Genomic DNA, 17,886 nt, shown 5'->3' on the forward strand with positions numbered 1-17,886 from the left:
TTCTATATCTGTTGAAATGGAAATATCTTTTACCTTTACCGTTTTTTTTTTTGTTTGTTTGTTTGTTTTGAGGTAAGGTTTTACTCTAGCCCAAGCTGACCTGGAATTCACTGTGGTAGTCTCAGGCTCGAGCTCAGCAATTCTACCTCTGCTGCCTGAGTGCTGGGATTAAAGGCATATGCCACCGTGCCTGGTTTCCCTTTTTTTTTTTTGACATAATAAATTACATTAATTTTTTTAAAAACTCATAATACATTCTTACATTTTTATGCAAATATGTACATATATGTATATATTCCTGTCTCTCACATTTCAGATTTTGTTCATTAAAAAGGAGTTTTTCTGGCTATAGAGATTGCTGAGTGGTTAAAGGCATTAGCTTGCAAAGTGTGCCATCCAGCTTCAGTTCCCCAGTACCCAAGTAAATCCTGACCATCTGCAGTTCCATTTGCAGTAGCTTAAGACCTTGATGTGCCCACACACACATTCATGCTTGCATACAAATAAAGTTTTTCGGAACATTTAGACCTTTTTATTGCCAGAAACAGAAGCACTGTCAAGTGAGCATATTGATTAGGCAAAGTCAGGACTGAGCTTTCAGATATTAGATGCAGTGCTAACAGTATGATATGCTGATTTGCTTGTGGCTCCTGTGAAATGCAAAGGTCAATAGAAGCAGCAAGTCAAAAGCCAGACAGGCAGTTTAGAACTACAAACAAAGAAATATTTAATATCTGTCAAATATCCAGACAGATTACAACCCTAACTTCTTGCTGAAATGGAGGAAAACAACAAAAGCAGTGAAAGAATGACACTTGTGATTAGGAGTATTGCCAGAGGCTTGGGGCTGCTCTGATCTAGGTGTTATCTAGTGACTCCAGCGGGGCAGTGCATGTCAGATTGTCCCCATCTTTTGCAGCTTTCAGGAGATAGTTGAAGAATCTCCCTAGCTATATTGGAAATAAGAGGAGTCAGTGTGCTTTCTGGCCATTTCACAGATGCTGTACTAGGAGAGTGGCAGCTTCTATTTATGATTAACTCATTCCCAGTAGGAAGATTATTGCATAAATAATGACAGTGAATGGCTATGGATTAGTGTTTGAAAAAAATATTATTTCTGCTTAGATGAGAGAATTGGAAGTATATCATAAATTATATATGTAGGTAAAAATAACCTAACGTTGTTTAAGCAGAGGCAGTTTTAAGAAAGTCAGTAAGTACTATGTATATATTTATATATGTAAAGGGTAGTAACTGATGTTGTCTGTAAATATGGCTTCTACTGCTCCCTCATGCCTGTATACACAGGTGGAAAGTATGGGCATAAAAATGGTAGAGGTTGTATGTTCAGATTTGTTTGTGCAACTATGTGCCAGATAGCTAGTTGATTTAAAGAATTAATACATTAAACTAAAATTCATAACATATTCTTGTTTGGTGTATGGCCTCATTAATAGTTGTTAAGCTCAAAGGAATGTGTGTTTGTTTCTCTTTATGATGTTTTTAGTGAGTTAACTATAATTGATTAGACAATTTTTACTATGGGCTTGGGTTTTTTTTAATGAACTGATTTCTGTTGGTGTAACTGTTGTATAATAATTTTTCCCTCCTGCCTTCTATGTATACAGACATGTGTGCTTCTCCATCATCTGATAAAGTGTTGGCTAGTAATACTTGTTGACTGATATATAGTAAGCATAAATGAATTTAAAGTTAAGAATTTTGTAAGCAATTCAAATATGCCTTTATGTGCTTCACAGTAGATTGTGAGGAGACTACACATCTTTCTTAGACACTATTTTTTTTGTGAAAAAGAAAAAAATATGAGCCCCTTTTAATCTCAGCACTTAGGAGGCTAAGGTAGGAGGATCACTGTGAGTTCCAGGTTACCCTGAGACTACATAGTGAATTCCAGGTCAGCCTGAGCTAGAACAAGACCCTACCATGACAAACCAAAAAGGAAAAAAAAAAAATGCTTGAATAGGGGCTGGAGAGATGTCTTAGCAGTTAAGGTCCTTGACAGCAAAGCCTAAAAACCCAGGTTCAATTCCCCAGTACCCAGGTAAGCCAGATGCACAGTGGCACATGCATCTGGAGTTCGTTTGCAGTGGCTAAAGGTACTAGCAGGCCCATTTTCTCTCTATCAATGTCTGTGTTTTTAATTTTTTTCTCTCTCTCAAATAAGTAAATGCTTGAAATAAGTACTTGTACACACATAGCTTTCCTTATTTCTTGCAGGTGCACAGACAAGATTTACATTTGAATTACCAAATCACAGGTTGCGTTTTACTTCAAAAGTTTCTGCCACAGATATGTCAACAATTCCACCTTCTGCCAGTCTTAACCTTCCTCCTGTTACTATGTCAGGGAAATACATAATGGAAGAACATGATAGTTATTCAGACCAAGTATGGAGTATAGATGAGCTGCCTTCTAAACAAGGGTACTATTTACAGGGAAATTATCTACGTTGTGTGGCAGAAGTAAGTTTATTTAAAATTCTTTTACTCTTTGTAATTTACATCTTTTCAAGATTCAGGTGCATCCAAATAATGTAATGATCCAACTTTAAAGGTTAAGCATTAATCATTGTCTACAGAAGACTAATTACCAATCAGGAGTAAGAGTACTTGTATCTGTCTCTCTCTTTCCTTGTATTGTTATTCAAGCATGCTTTTTGAAACAGTATATGTCTCTTTGAATTTATGTCTAAACTTTTATGGTCCTTTACCTTGTGAAGCAAACATATCTTCTCTTTCTAAGTGAGGGAGACTGAGTCTCAATGAAGTTACATGATTCAAATAGATACACATAACTATTAGAGATAATCTAAAGGTCTTATGGAAAGAAAATGGTAAGATTAGTACACTGTATCTTCTTTTTTACTTTATATGTACACATCTATAAAGAGCTAAAAGTACTTGAGCACTTGTATCATTTGGTTTGAAACTCTCTAACAAACCACTTTGGGTTCTTTAATAGAAATATTAGACACAGTTAGGAGAGTCTGGTATGCCTTCCATAAACTGTACTTGCTATAGACCCAGCAAGTGGGATTTCTATATGTGAAAAATGAATATACAAAGAAAGTATAGAGATTCTAAAAAGCCAGAAATTTACTTAGGAGATTTTTTTAATCTTTTTAAAAAATTATTTATTTTATTTATTTGAGAGCGAGAGACAGAGAGGCATATAGAAAGAGAAAGAGAGAGAAAATGGGCATGTCAGGGCCTTCAGCCTCCACAAACAAACTCTAGATGCATGTGCTACCTTGTGCATCTGGCTTATGTGGGTCCTAGGGAATCTAGCCTGGGATTGCTAAGCCATCTCTCCAGCCCAAAATTTTTGTCTAAGTGCCCCAAACTCTAGGTGAACAATACTACTGTTAGTGCTATTCAAAAGTAAAATAAATTTAATTGAATGTTTTGTACAATTCCATACTAAGATATTAGAAAGCAATAGAATTTATAATTCAGGTAAATACAATCCCAAACTTAGCACAAAGGCAATTGATGCCAATGAAACAAAAGTCACATCCCTATTTTAGAGTTGCCTATTTTACTATGGCTAAACCTGTTTCTGCAACTCTATACAAGATAAAAATGCCCTATTCATGTAAGTTTTCTGTGACTTGTTATTTAAGATGCAAGATCAATTTTGTTGGTTTAGTTTTAGATCAAAATATGAGTCCTACCAAAGTGGTAAATGATGAAGGCCTTTGACTTAATCTTAAGGATGTTAAGTCTATTTTTCCTGTAATGGCAACTTCAGATATAGATTTTTTCTATTTCAACTGTTGGCTAATTGTTATCAGAAATTAATACCTGTACTAATCACAGGGTAGATATTATATGTAGCAGACAGCTTCAGGTTTTCTGAGATGAATTTCTAGACCAGGCACAGTTATGGAGGAAGGGATTTATTGAAGCTTACATATCCAGGGGAAGTTTCATAATGGCAGAAGAAGCTGGTCTGCTTTCACAGGTCCAAGCAGAGAGAGAGAAAAAAGCCACAAGCCAAAACCACACCATACAGCATACTTTAGGAACTCCAGGTGGCACAGGGCACTTTGCATATCTTTAGATTGGAATTTCAAACCCACCATCAGATCTGCCCAGTGACACCTCCTCCACCCAGGTGGCTGCAGATTCAAACTACAAACTAATAAAACACTGAATATATTGAGGGCCATCTATTCAGACATTATATAAACTTCATTAGGTTTGCTAATTCACTTATATGTAATCCTGAGATCTACAGCTTGGTGTTTTGAGTTCTGTTTTGTTTTGATTTTATTTATGACCATTAAAAATAAATTTTACTCTTAAGAAATTTAATTTTGAAGTTTATAAATTTATTTTCTTTTATTAACTAGTCTTTTATGAACTAGGTTTTTTGTTATTATTATTTATTTATTTATTTGAGAGCAACAGACAGAGAGAGAAAGAGGCAGATAGAGAGAGAATGGGTGCACCAGGGCCTCCAGCCACTGCAAACGAATCTGGCTAATGTGGGTCCTGGGGAATCAAGCCTTGAGCTGGGGTGTTTAGGCATCATAGGCAAGCACTTAACCACTATGCCATCTCTCTAGGCCTTAACTAGTTTTTTTAATGCACATCATTTAGGGAATGGCTCCTATCCATAAATTATTTGGGACTGAATATTTTCAACCCTTTATTTTATTGTTCTCACATAGTATGGAGATTGTTATCTCTGTTTTCCTCAGAGATTGAGGTGACTGGCTTCAGGGGAAAAGTGTAAAGATAAGATATATCATGTAGTTATAATCTAATAGTCCGGTTTTGCTTGGCAGGTTGGTTCTTTTGAGCATAATCTCACAACTGATCTTCTAAACCACTTGGTGTTTGTACAGAAAGTGTTCATGAAGGAAGTTAATGAAGTAATACAGAAGGTTTCTGGTAAGATGGTCTGGCACTTCACAGTGTGATGCAAGTGTCCATTCTCACTGGCTACATGACATTCCATAATCTCAAATAAAACTAGACTGACACAAAAAGTACAAAAAAGTACAAAAGAAGAAAAATTGGTTAAGTAACTCACCCCATGGATAATCATAAAACTTGATTAAGATTTTCTTCAGATTTATTTGTATTTTATTAAATATTTAGATTGTCATACAAGGTAATGAGTTTCATTGTGGAATTTTTATACATAGATGTCATTATACTTTGTTTTCATTTGTCCTTTTTACTGCCCTACCCCCATGCCTATCAAAGGAGCTACTTCGACAGCCTAATGTCTTAATTCTTTTATTTTGAGGTATATGTAAAATGTTCTTAATAAATTTCTTTGTAGAATCATCATCATCTTAGACACTTTCCTCTTGTGAAATTTAAGTTGGTTAGAGGTTGTAGTTGAAGATTAGGTTATGAGTAAAAGGAAAATACGTGTTTAAATGGGATTTTAAAAAATGCATCAGATAGTACTTTTTACTGTTCAACCTCTTTTAGGTGGGGAGCAGCCTATTCCTCTCTGGAATGAGCATGATGGAGCAGCAGATGGAGATAAACCCAAAATCTTGCTCTACTCCCTTAACTTACAGTTTAAGGTAACATTGCAATAGTAATGTTTTTGGAAGTAATTTTCCAATTTGTATATGTTTGTCTTAGAAAATTTACATAACACATAAATTACAAAGTAAAAATGTTCTAAAAAATATCCATTAAGAAGAAAAGTTTAATAATTATTTAAATACTCTGTCAGGTTGTTTCTTGTTGTTTTCCTTTTCTTTGGTATTGCTGGGTTTTGAGCTCAGGTCCTCACATATGCCATGTAAGAAATCTAGCACTGAAGTATACCACCATTGCTTTTCTGTGTGCATGTATTTACACATTTTGAAAACTTTCCATACCACAATAATTAGATCAATTTTGTCTTTCTAAATGGTGTTGTATGTTACATAGCTATAGCAATTTATTTTATTACTCCCTTCTGATGAACATTTTCTCCTAATTACTGCCTTTTATATTCCATAGGAAATAGTTACTGTATTTGTTCAGGGGCTGGGGATACAGTTCTATAGTAGAGTATTTGCTTAGCATTTATAAGGATCTGGTTTCCACCCACAGCACAAATACATACACAAGTAAATAAGTAAATAGGTAAATAAATACAAAAACTGTAATATTTTAATTAAGACCTTGGAGTTGAAATATTAGTGCTCATAAAAATAGACATTCTTTCCAAATGGCTGCATAACTTTAATTAATGTATTCATCCCATGAATATTTCACATTTTAAATATAAGATACTAAGATGAAATTTAATAACTAAAAGTTCTACGCGTATGAGTAATAGAATATTGCCTTAACTATGTCATATACATAGTTATACGTATTTAAAACGGTACCATTTTATCATATATTGGAAGACTACATTTGGATGAGAGTATATATATTTTTATTTAAGTTCTTTTTTTTTCCTCATAACATGTAATCTGCTAGGGCATACAAGTAACAGCCACAACCCCATCAATGAGAGCTGTGAGATTTGAAACTGGATTGATTGAACTGGAACTTTCTAACCGACTCCAAACTAAAGCCTCACCAGGAAACAGCAGCTACCTGAAACTATTTGGTAAATGCCAAGTGGATTTAAATCTGGCATTAGGGCAAATTGTGAAACATCAGGTTTGTATATAACATATTGGTATTAGAACTATTATTTTGAATTACTTTAACTCATGAATAGCTTTAGAAGATTGTAGTTATAGGGGGCTGGAAAGATGACTCAATGGTCAAAGGTACTTGTTTGCAAAGCCTGCCAACTGAAGTTCAATTTCTAAGCCACCCATATGACTCCAGATGCCATGGTGCACCATATATACATACATGCATGCAAACAAATAAAATTTTAAAAACTATTTAGTGTAAGTTCCTAAAATTTATGTTGAAAATTCTAATGAAAACTCACTTAAGGCCCTTACTGTTTTACTCTGCTAATTTCGTGTGGGTATTGACCACATATTAGAATAGGTTAGTGTGAAAGCAGTCTCGTGAAACTTAATCTAGTCTATTTTATTGTCTTCCTCCCCTCCCCCATAGTTAAGGGTCTCATTGTATCTCAGGCTGTAGCACTAGACTGTCCTCTCATTCACAATGAGCCTCTCAAGTGCTGGAATTAAAAGTATGTGCCACCACGCCTAGTTTAATCTAGTTATCTTAATAAATGTTTGTGTGTAATTATTTTAGTTTGTTAAACATTATTTTTTTACTTCATTGCCTTATCAATTCTTAAAAATGTTGCCAAGCTATCACTTCCTTGTAGAATATTTTCAAATCTCACATGTAATAATCTTGAATTTATAAAACTTGAGAAAATAATTTAATTCTCTAATAAAGTTGATTTGTGCTGCTCATTAGAAATATTTTTTGGTTTTCCTTTTATTAAGAGGTATGTAGCTTTTAATCCCTCTCCATTATTTGGAAGAACCAGTTTTTTAAAATGACACTTATGGTTTAAAATTGAATTGCTACATTAATTTTTTTTTAATTTGGCTGGAGAGATGACTTAGTGGTTAAGGCACATGCCTGCAAAGCCTAAGGACCCAGGCTCAATTCCCCAGTACCCATGTAAGCCAGATGCACAAGATGGTGCATGTGTCTAGAATTCATTTGCAGTGGCTAGAGTCCCTGGCACACCCATTTTCTCTATCTGCTTCTCTTTCTCTGTGTGTGTGTGTCTCAAAATAAAATAAGTAAATAATATATTTTAAAATTTTTTTCAATTAAGAACTTATTGTCATCTCTTTCTTCAAATGGATACTTTTCTTTTTTTTTTTTTTTTTTTTTTTTTTTTTGAGGTAGAGTCTCACTGTAGCCCAGGCTGACCTGGAACTCACTCTATAGTTCCAGGCCGGCCTTGAACTCACAATGATGTTCCTACCTCTGCCTCCTGAGCGCTGGGATTAAAGGCATGCACAACCACACCCAGCAAATGGATACATATTTTGAGAGAAGAAAGGGTCTAATTATTTTGAGATAGTTAACATATTGCCATGTTTGTCTCTGTTCGATTGAACTCATTTTGCTAGGATGTGCTCTAGTACTGAGCCACACCCTAATTCTATATCCAGTTTTTACTTGTTTATTTCTGTTGTGAAGTGATTTAAGTATTTATGATGCAACATATAAAGACTAATCATTAACTACTGGCCTTGAGGGAAATGTATTATAGTTCTTTTGGTGAATAATACCATTAATGATTTTTAATTTTTTACGATAAAAATTCCATTATTTGATTTTATTGAGCTTTAAATTCTATTTTAGGTTTATGAGGAAGCTGGTTCTGATTTTCATCAAGTTGCCTATTTTAAAACTAGAATTGGATTAAGGAATGCCCTTCGAGAAGAGATCAGTGGTTCTTCAGACAGGGAAGCTGTGCTTATTACCTTGAATCGACCAATTGTCTATGCACAACCTGTGGCCTTTGATAGAGGTAAGCCATCCATTACTGTCTTCTCAGCTTTAGGGCATGCCCAGGTTTTCCTATAGTTTACTAGTGTAAATGCTTATCACCTAGCTAAACCACTCCCTGATCTAAAATGTGACCATCCAGAACAACTTCTTGCTCAGTTTCCATTAGTTTTTAAGTCATTGTACAGTGATTTTACTTTCTACATAGATGAATAAATAGGAATGTCTGATTCTGAGTTTCAGTTTTGATACAATTACAGTTTTTCTTTTATGGAGAATCTACTCATTTCTGTTCTGGCATTGGTCAATTCATTTACTCTATAAGCATTTATTTAGATTAAATCTATATACAAATGGGATACAAAGTAGATAGCAGAAATCTTGTACTTAAGGACCTTAATCTGGCTGAAGACTGAAATAGACTTCAAAATCTGAGGAAGTCAGTCACTTCCTGTGCTTTTTAGAGGAGAAACAAATTCTCCAGATTCAACTTTGAGTGAGTTGTTCACCAAGAAGATATGGAAATCGGTGTCTGTTACTCACCTTTGTATCTTACAACTTGGAGCAGTCCTAATGTGCAGGTAGAGCAAACTAAACGTTTGCCAATAATGGTTGAGTATATGAGCACAGAGGCCTAAGAAAATGTGGCAGCAGCTTTCAGAAAAGAAAATAATTGGAAAGTGCATAGACTATAACGTTTTAAGTTGTTTCCTAGTGGCTTTGAGGAGACATTTTTGAAACCATTTAAAATTTCAGTAAGTAGTGGCCTTTGGCTAATGATTAATCTGCTTGTTAGAAAATTACCTTTTTGATGGTGTTACAGCCTGGCACATATTTTTCCAGCCTGATTTTACTAACCATTAATTGGCTTTCACTAGCTTCTTAAAATCCCATTTGTCAATGAAAAATATTCATTGTATTTCTTTACTTTAAAAAAAAAAACGAATTATTTATTTATGTGAAAGGAGAGAGAGAGAGAGGATGAATATGCATGCCAGGGCTTCTAGCAACTGCAAACGAACTTCAGATGCATGTACCACTTTGTACATCTGGCTTTATGTGGGTACTGGGGAATTGAACCCTGGATCATTAGGCTTTCTATGCAAGTGCCTTAACTGCTGAGCCATCTTTCCAGCCCTCTTATTAGTTACTTTCTGATCCTTATACCCAGTGATTTAGAAGTAATTTTTATTAAAAACAGGATTTTGCAGTTGTTAAGATTTGTTTACCATAGTAAGCCATTTTTAGCATTGATTTTAATTTTTCTGCTTATCCCTAATTTGCATAAGCTGTACTGTTTTGGCTGAATTATAAGGCTGCCTATGACAATTGGAATGAACAACGATTGGCTTTACATAAGGATATTCACATGGCTACAAAGGAAGTAGTTGACATGCTCCCTGGTATCCAGCAAACCTCAGCCCAAGCCTTTGGGACTCTCTTCCTCCAGCTCACTGTGAATGATCTAGGAATTTGCCTGCCTATCACAAATACTGTACAGGTACAGAAACATCAAGTCATGGAATCAAACTCCACATGCTTGCTCCACCTAGTGGACATGTGTGACCTTGTGTGTTGCCTCACCTTTGTGCATCTAGCTTAAGTGGGATTTGGAGAGTTGAACATGGACCCTTAGGCTTCACAGGCAAGCACCTTAACTGCCAAGCCATCTCTCCAACCCATCTTTTATATTTTTATTGAGAACTTTAATATGTGAACATATTTTAAATTGATATTATTCCCATTGAGTTATCATCTTATTTCCCCTCTCCCTCACTCCCATTCTAGTGAGGACTCTTCTCAGTGGGGTTATCAGTAACCATTTGGGGTCATGAATACAACAGTTACTCCCTATTGGGTGGACAGTGTCTCAGAGTATACCTTATACCCTGTGGCTCTTAGATTCTTTTTGCACCTCTTTCGCAATGTTCCTTGAAACTTGGAGGGCAAATTAGAAGTTTCCTTTAGTGTTGAGCTCTCTTAGTAATCTAATTTTCTGCTTTGATGAGTTTTCAGTTGCTTCAGTGTCTACCACTATTCCCTGGAGAAGGTTCTCAGGCTAGCTATGAGAACAGCACTTGGGTTTAATTCACCACTTCTTCTATAGTATTTTCTGGGCCCTGAGAATTATGATAGAGATTTTTTGTAATGTTTTTATTCATTTTTTATTTATTTATTTGAGTGTGACACACAGAGAGAGAGAGACGCACAAACACACACACAGAGAGAGAGAGAGAGAGAGAGAGAAAGAGAGAGAGAGAGAGAGAGAGAATGGGCGCGCCAGGGCTTCCAGCCACTGCAGACGAACTCCAGACACGTGCGCCCCCTTGTGCATCTGGCTAATGTGGGTCCTGGGGAATCCAGCTTTGAACCGGGGTCCTTAGGCTTCACAGGCAAGTGCTTAATCGCTAAGCCATCTCTCCAGCCCGAGATTTTTTTTTTAATTTGTCTCATGATAGGCAGTTGGTTTTCTTGTCATTCTGATGCGTCTTGGGTCTCCTCAGTATTCACTGCCATTTGTATAAAGCAGATTCTCTGGTCAAGACTGAGAGCAACATGAATCAAAGGGGATAAATGGACATTTTCAAGACTTTTTCATGGGTAGAACCAAAGGACAATGGAAGTTTCCCTCTAGATCTATGACCTTCCAAACCACAGGCTTCTGATTTGGTTCTCGGTACCAGACATGAATTCCCTCCTACTGAGTGGGCCTCAGATCCAATCGGAGAGCAGTTGATTACCTTATAATCTATATGAAACTATTGCACAGGCATGTACATCTTTCCAGACTCTAATTGTTATATTAATTTTTGTAGCTTGTGGGATCCATTTCTTGTTCACTCTCTTGGTGACTTTTATCCCCAACAGTTAACACAACATTTTCTAGCACTATGAGGGCTAGTCAGCAGCAAGCTTGTTTCCATCTCAGTGCTGGCTTCATTTCTTAATGTGGTTACAGCCTTTGGTGTTTTCAGCAATAGGGTCTTACCATTTAGTGCTTTGACAAGGGCTTTGACAATGGCCTGCATTGTTTGGGGGCCTCATGGACCTCCCTGACCCATAGCTCACTGTGGGAGATAACCCAGTTCTTGCACTGGGATTTAAGAGCAACAGCCTATAGTTTCAGGCTAAAGCTTTTTCCACTCCTGTAGGGTATTTCTTTCCAAACTTACTCTCTTTTTAAGGGAGTTACATATTTTAATTAGTAATAAGAAGGTAGGCTTCTGTACTACTAATTCCTACCATCTTTAATTTTGTGTATCCTGTATCTCCCTCTTCCCTCACTCTCTTACCCATGTTCTCCCCTATGCTCTTTCACTCACAGTGTCCCTCCGTTTACCTGTCTACTATCCCCTCCTCTGATACCTCCTTACTTCTCTCTGGAAGCTTCATTCTAGCTATAAACCAGTACCACTGATACTTACTATAACTCTTAAATCACATTATTCCATGGTAGAATCCACATATGGAAGAGAACATGTGGTGTTTGCTTTCTGAGCCTGGATATCTACCTCAGTGTAATTTTTCCTGCTAATTTTATAATTTCATTTTTTTCTTACCACTGTATAGAACTCAGTTATGTATATGTACCATATCTTGACCTATACATTAGCTGATGAGCATCTGGGCTGATCCTATTTCCTAGCTATCATGAATAGAGCAGCAACAAACATGGCTGAGCAATTATCTCTATAGTAAGGAGTAGAAAGAATCTTTAGGGTTTATGCCCAGGAATGCATACCTGGGCCAAATAATAGATCTTTTTTTTAGATTTTTGAGAAAAATCCACATTGATTTCCATAGTGGGTGTACAAGTTTACACTCCCACCAACCGTGGATGAGGGTTCCTCTTCCCCCATATCCTCCCTAGCATTTGTTGGCATTCGATGTTTTGATGACAGCCATTCTGACTGGAGTGAGATGAAATCTCAAAGTACTTTTAATTTGCGTTTCCCAAATGGGTAAAGATGTGGAACATCTCTTTAGTTGCTTATTGGCCATTTATATTTCTTTCTTTGAAAACTCTCTATTCAGTTCCTTGCCCCATTTTTTTAAGGATTACTTCAGAGATACTCTTGTGTTTTTATTTTTTGAGAGAGTGAGTGAGAAAGAAATGGGGGGATCGGGGAGGAGAGAGAAAATTGGCGTGCCAGGGCCTCAACCACTGAAATCAAATTACAGGTGCTTGTGCCACCTAGTGGGCATGCGCAGCCTTGTACTTGCCTCACCTTTGTGCAGCTGGCTAAAGTGGGATCTGGAGAGTAGAATGGGGGTCCTTAGGCTTTACAGGCAAGTGCCTTAAATGCTACGCCATCTCGTCAGCTGCCCCATTTTTTGAGGGGGTTGATTAATTTTTTATTGCATAGGTTTTAAGAAATACTTTATTTATTCATTAATTTGAAAGACAGAGAAAGAGGCAAATAGAGAGAGAAACTGAATGATCACAACTCTAGGTACTGTAAATGAACTTAATACAGATATATATACCACCTTGTGCATCTGGCTTTACAAAGATACTGGGCCATTGAACCCAGTTCCTTAGGCTTTGCAGACAATTGCCTTAACCACTGAGCCATCTCTCCAGCCCTATTGCTTAGTTTTGTGAGTTGTGTATTCAAGATATTAAACTTCCATCAGATGTGTAGCTGGCAAAGATTTTTCTCCCTTTCTGTAGTTGTCTATTGATTCTGTTGATAGCTTGCTTAGCTACACAATATTTTTTTAGTTTTCTTAGATCCCAATGATTGCATGATCCTTGGCTAGTATAGTCTTTTTCAGAAAGTCTTTCCCTACACATACATCTTGTTTTATAATGAGTATTTCTAGGCTTGATCTTTTCTAGATTTTCATAACTCTGAATGTCAAGATTTCTCAATTTAATGACACCTTTGGTCTCATTTCTTCCTTATTGCTTTTGCAGTCAAATCACACTGGAGACCTTGACACTGGCTCTGCTCTAGTACTAACCATTGAAAGTACACTCATTACTGCTTGCTCTTCAGAGTCTCTGGTCAGCAAAGGGCATTTCAAAAATTTTTGTATTCGTTTTGCTGATGGCTTTGAGACATCGTGGGATGACTGGAAACCAGAAATTCATGGAGACCTAGTAATGAATGCCTGTGAGTGTGTTTTATTTTCTACATGAGGCTTACAACTTGAAAAACAAAATACCTACATTTTAAAACTAAGGAATGCTGAAATACAGGAATTTTTTAGACTGTGAAATTAGGTAGATCCATGATCTTGAAATTAAAATAATCAGGTGTTTTTCCCCCATAAAGTACTCATCAAAGTGAATACAAAACTGATAGATCATGTGTCTGACCTAATGTGGCAGTTCTTAGTTGTCAAGATTTTTTTTTTACTCATTTCCATTGTTAAAATACTATTCATACCTGATGGCACAAATTGTCATGAAATTCTAGAGGTCATCTTGAATAGACCGGATGATGTGATTTGGATCAGGAATTACATTCATAAAGTAAACTTATAACTGCAGGAAAGTAGTTAAAATGCTGTGAGATATGGAAGAGCTAATGGGTAATTAAAAGCAGCTTCTGCAGGTTAACAGCTGAAACCTAGAGAGGCTAATCATCCTATTTGTGTTGAAATATTTATCTTTGGGTGAAAATTGAGTATAGCATTTAACCATAGCATTTTTTTATTTTTTATTTTTTTTTACTATAAACTGTTGGGTCATTTTCATGCAGGTGTCGTTCCAGATGGCACCTATGAAGTTTGTTCAAGGACTACAGGACAAGCAGCAGCTGGTAGGTTAACATTCAATTACTTTTGCTGCATATGTTGTTTTGCAGTCTACCTAAATTGCATAACGTAGCTGAATTATAGCCAAACTACTTTTGGTTTCCACTAATTTCTTAAAAACGATTTTGTGATAATATCAGCATGCATTTCATGGGTATTAGTTAGACATTTACATTGTATAAAATGCACTGCAAAATATTTTTGGGAAAGATAAAGATGAATAGGATGCATTTACTCCTCATACATTTGCATTCTGATGATATAGTTAAGGTACATGTGTGAAATTATGTTGGAATAAAATATGTTCAAAATCTCAATTGCTGTTGAGATGTACAGGAATGTGCGAGTATTCCAAATATTGCAGAATTTGAGTATCAGATAAATCATCTTAAAATAAGCATTCAAATACAGACTCTAGTTGTGTACAGGTTCTGTACACAAAAACTGAGAGGTGTGGGCCAGAGAAAATTTAGACAGAGGCTGGGCATGGTGGTGCATACCTTTAATCCCAGCACTTGAGAGGCTGAGGTAGGAGGAGTGCCATGACTTTGAGGCCACCATCCTGAGGCAACAGAGTGAGTTTCTGGTCAGTTTGCGCTAGAGAATAAGACCCTGCCCTGCCTTGAAAAATGAACAAACAAAAGAATGAAGGAGGAAAGGAAAGGAAAGGCAAGGAGAGGGGAGGGGAGGGGGAAGGAAAAGAAGGAAAGAAAAGGAGGATGAGGGAGGGAGAGAGGGACCGAGGAAGGAAAAGGAAGGAAGGAATTCAGAGAGTCAGGATACCACAGCTATAATGTCTGCTCAAGAGTTGCTCAGTTTGGCTGAAACAAAGTTAGGTGAAATTTCTATCTAGAAGATAGAAATTGTCTTAAAGATAGAAAGATGGAAGATATAAAATGTCTTAAATGACAACTCCAGAGTTGGTTTTGACGTTCTGGGAGTGAGGAGGTCATTGAATATTGGACAAGAAAGCATGAAAAACCATCAAAGGGACACTTCCAAGGATTAGAGGACAATAAAACAGGAAACTGTGGAAGTATAATAGTATATTGGGTAAGTGATAACACAATGTAAAATTTTTATTATTTTATAAATTTAGACAGTGAGCTAAAGGCAAACATTTACTTTAAGACTGTTAAAATGTTAAAAAGAGTAGAAACTAATTAAGGTTCTCTCTCCATGCTATTGTCTTTTGCCCTCCCCCCTACAACATTAACCACAGGGTTCATCCTATGAAAGGTATCTCATATTGCACCAGGGCCTGCAGCCCCCAGTGACAGAGAACTGAAAATTTCTTACAGTATAAGAAAAGGCTGGTCAAGCATACATTTTGAGAGCAGTGTCACATGTCTTTGTCAGGACCCTTTGCTTATAAGTAACAACCACATATTTAAGCTTTAAAGGACATTTTCATATTACATACATTTATAGGAATGCTATCTTAGTGAAGAGAAGGAACCAGTTAAACTCAGGGGCCCTGAGCAACAGCTGGAACCAAGATCCTCACTTGACACCAGGACTTGTACAGCTCTTGCATTTGATCTACTCTGGCTACCTCACTTAATTTTTAATTATGTATTTTATTTCATTGATGACCTCCTTACATATGGCAAGGCACATGGCTGTCAAGAGGTCATGTGACCCCCATCTGTCATTAAATTGTTTCTCCAGAGAAAGATTTATTCTTCCAACTTGATACTTATTTGGACCAGTTACCTAGTTACTAAGGAGCTAGGTCATGGCAAAGAGGAAATGTGTAGACCTCAGTATAAAGAAGGGTGCTGAACACAGGAAAAAGTAGATACACACCAGGGAACACATGGAAGTCTCTAACGGATCACTCTGAGAAGTACCTTTAGGTGTCACATATGGCTAGCATATTTTATTTTTTAAATGTAGTATTACTTAAGTTCTTCTTTTTATAAGTTTGTAAACCAAAAAATTTTTCCACTTCTTAAACAGAAAGTAGTAGTGCTGGAACTTGGACACTAAATGTATTATGGAAAATGTGTGGGATTGATGTACACATGGACCCAAACATTGGCAAAAGGCTCAATGCTCTGGGCAATACGCTTACAACACTGACAGGAGAAGAGGACATAGATGACATTGCTGACCTAAACTCAGTGAACATAGCTGACCTGTCAGATGAGGATGAAGTTGATACTATGTCACCTACCATCCATACTGTAAGTACATTCACTACCTGGTATTTCGTAGTGGCTTTACATTGAGATAGGGATATTAGTTTATTGTTATTGTTGCTATTTGTGGAGGAAGGGAAAGAGGTGTGGTTCCCTAGGTCTGTATTTCATAAAATTGTTATTTGAGTTTTGTATTTCATGATGTCATTCAACTTGTGCCTTAATAAACATGTAGTGTATAACATTAAAGGTGGGTGCAGGCAAATCTGTAGACACAGATCTATAGAAAACATATCAGTGGGACCTGGCACTGGGAAGATGGGGGTAACTAGGAACAGGATGGGAAGAGACTATTAAAAGGAATGAAGTTCCCTTTTGGGTGATGAAAATGTTCCTGCTGAGAGTATGATGGTGATTGCACAGCTCTGTGAATATGCTAAAAACCACTGTTATACATTTTAAATGAGTGAACATTATGGTAGGTGAACTATATTTTAGAAAAATGTTTTTACCTATTCTATCTATACTGTATATTCTATAGTATTGTTATTTATTGCATCATGAAATAATGTTGTTTTAGAAAGTTTTAAAATTAATAATACTGTTTATTATTTAGAGTTCAGATGGAAGTTCAGTAAATGGAGATGGCCACAAGCTTACATTTGGGCAGCGACTTGTAAATCATCTACTAGGCCTGACACCCCCAAATCAGCGCTATTCTGTTCCTGCAGAGTATCTGTGTGACTCAGAGATGCGGGGCTCCCCTCAGTCTAGCCAGTCCCATTTGAAAGCATGCAGAGCACACTCATGGGGAAATGTAGGTAGCAATTCAGTAGATTGCTTCTGAAATGAGGGGCTTTGAATGAGTGGAGAATCACAGTCCCCTTTCCTCTTGTAGATGGCTTTGATTCTTGCATGCCTTCTTTGATCTGAGGTGCTAATTTTGTATTATAGATTGGCTATGTGAATTGAGCACGGTATTGACAGATGCTTTTGATTTTTTTTTTTAAAGGAAGCTGTAGATTATCGAAGACAAGGAGCATCTTCTAGCCAGCCAGGAGAACCTAGAGGAAGAAAAGTTATGAAGCGTTTGGTGGACATCAGAGAGCTGAATGAACAGGCCAAAGTTATAGATGATCTTAAGTATGTCATGATTTTTAACTTAATACAGCATTTCTAATAATGGAATCATAGAATGCTGAAAATTGAGCAAACTGGATCTGGGCTAATGCAGAACCCTTTAGTTGGTCAGTAAGATGACCAGCATGTAAAGATTGTTATGATAACATTGAGTCTCAACTACTAGTCTGCAGTTCTTCACTACTCTTGATTTCTGAGCAGTGTATAGCTTACTTTATATCACATATATATATCCACATGTGTATATCTACATGTTTACACAAATCTTCACGTGTATATATGAATTGCATTACTAGCTTACTGTTTTTGAAATAGAATTTTTAGAAAAGAATCAGCTTTTATTAAGTACCTATTCTAGGTTTGACATGTATAGTCTTAGTATAATCCTCACAATGTAGCTG

General features: G+C 36.5%; 1 protein-coding gene across 8 annotated transcripts in view; it reads left to right on the forward strand.

Annotated features, from left to right (window-relative positions):
* Kiaa1109 (KIAA1109 ortholog) overlaps positions 1-17,886 on the forward strand; it is a 240,137-nt gene that overhangs the window by 170,154 nt on the left and 52,097 nt on the right. For 6 of the 8 annotated variants that reach the window (XM_045130867.1, XM_045130873.1, XM_045130872.1 and 3 more), the window contains 11 exons: positions 2,239-2,483; positions 4,814-4,919; positions 5,472-5,569; positions 6,465-6,650; positions 8,289-8,457; positions 9,725-9,936; positions 13,357-13,555; positions 14,147-14,206; positions 16,164-16,390; positions 16,962-17,162; positions 17,358-17,488. In XM_045130867.1, the coding sequence (XP_044986802.1) occupies positions 2,239-2,483; positions 4,814-4,919; positions 5,472-5,569; positions 6,465-6,650; positions 8,289-8,457; positions 9,725-9,936; positions 13,357-13,555; positions 14,147-14,206; positions 16,164-16,390; positions 16,962-17,162; positions 17,358-17,488 (1,834 nt within the window). The remainder of the gene's footprint in view (positions 1-2,238; positions 2,484-4,813; positions 4,920-5,471; positions 5,570-6,464; positions 6,651-8,288; positions 8,458-9,724; positions 9,937-13,356; positions 13,556-14,146; positions 14,207-16,163; positions 16,391-16,961; positions 17,163-17,357; positions 17,489-17,886) is intronic. The other 2 variants (XM_045130874.1, XM_004667019.2) reach the window with 1 other exon arrangement.

This window comes from Jaculus jaculus, chromosome 12, assembly GCF_020740685.1.
Source record: "Jaculus jaculus isolate mJacJac1 chromosome 12, mJacJac1.mat.Y.cur, whole genome shotgun sequence".
NCBI lineage: Eukaryota > Metazoa > Chordata > Mammalia > Rodentia > Dipodidae > Jaculus > Jaculus jaculus.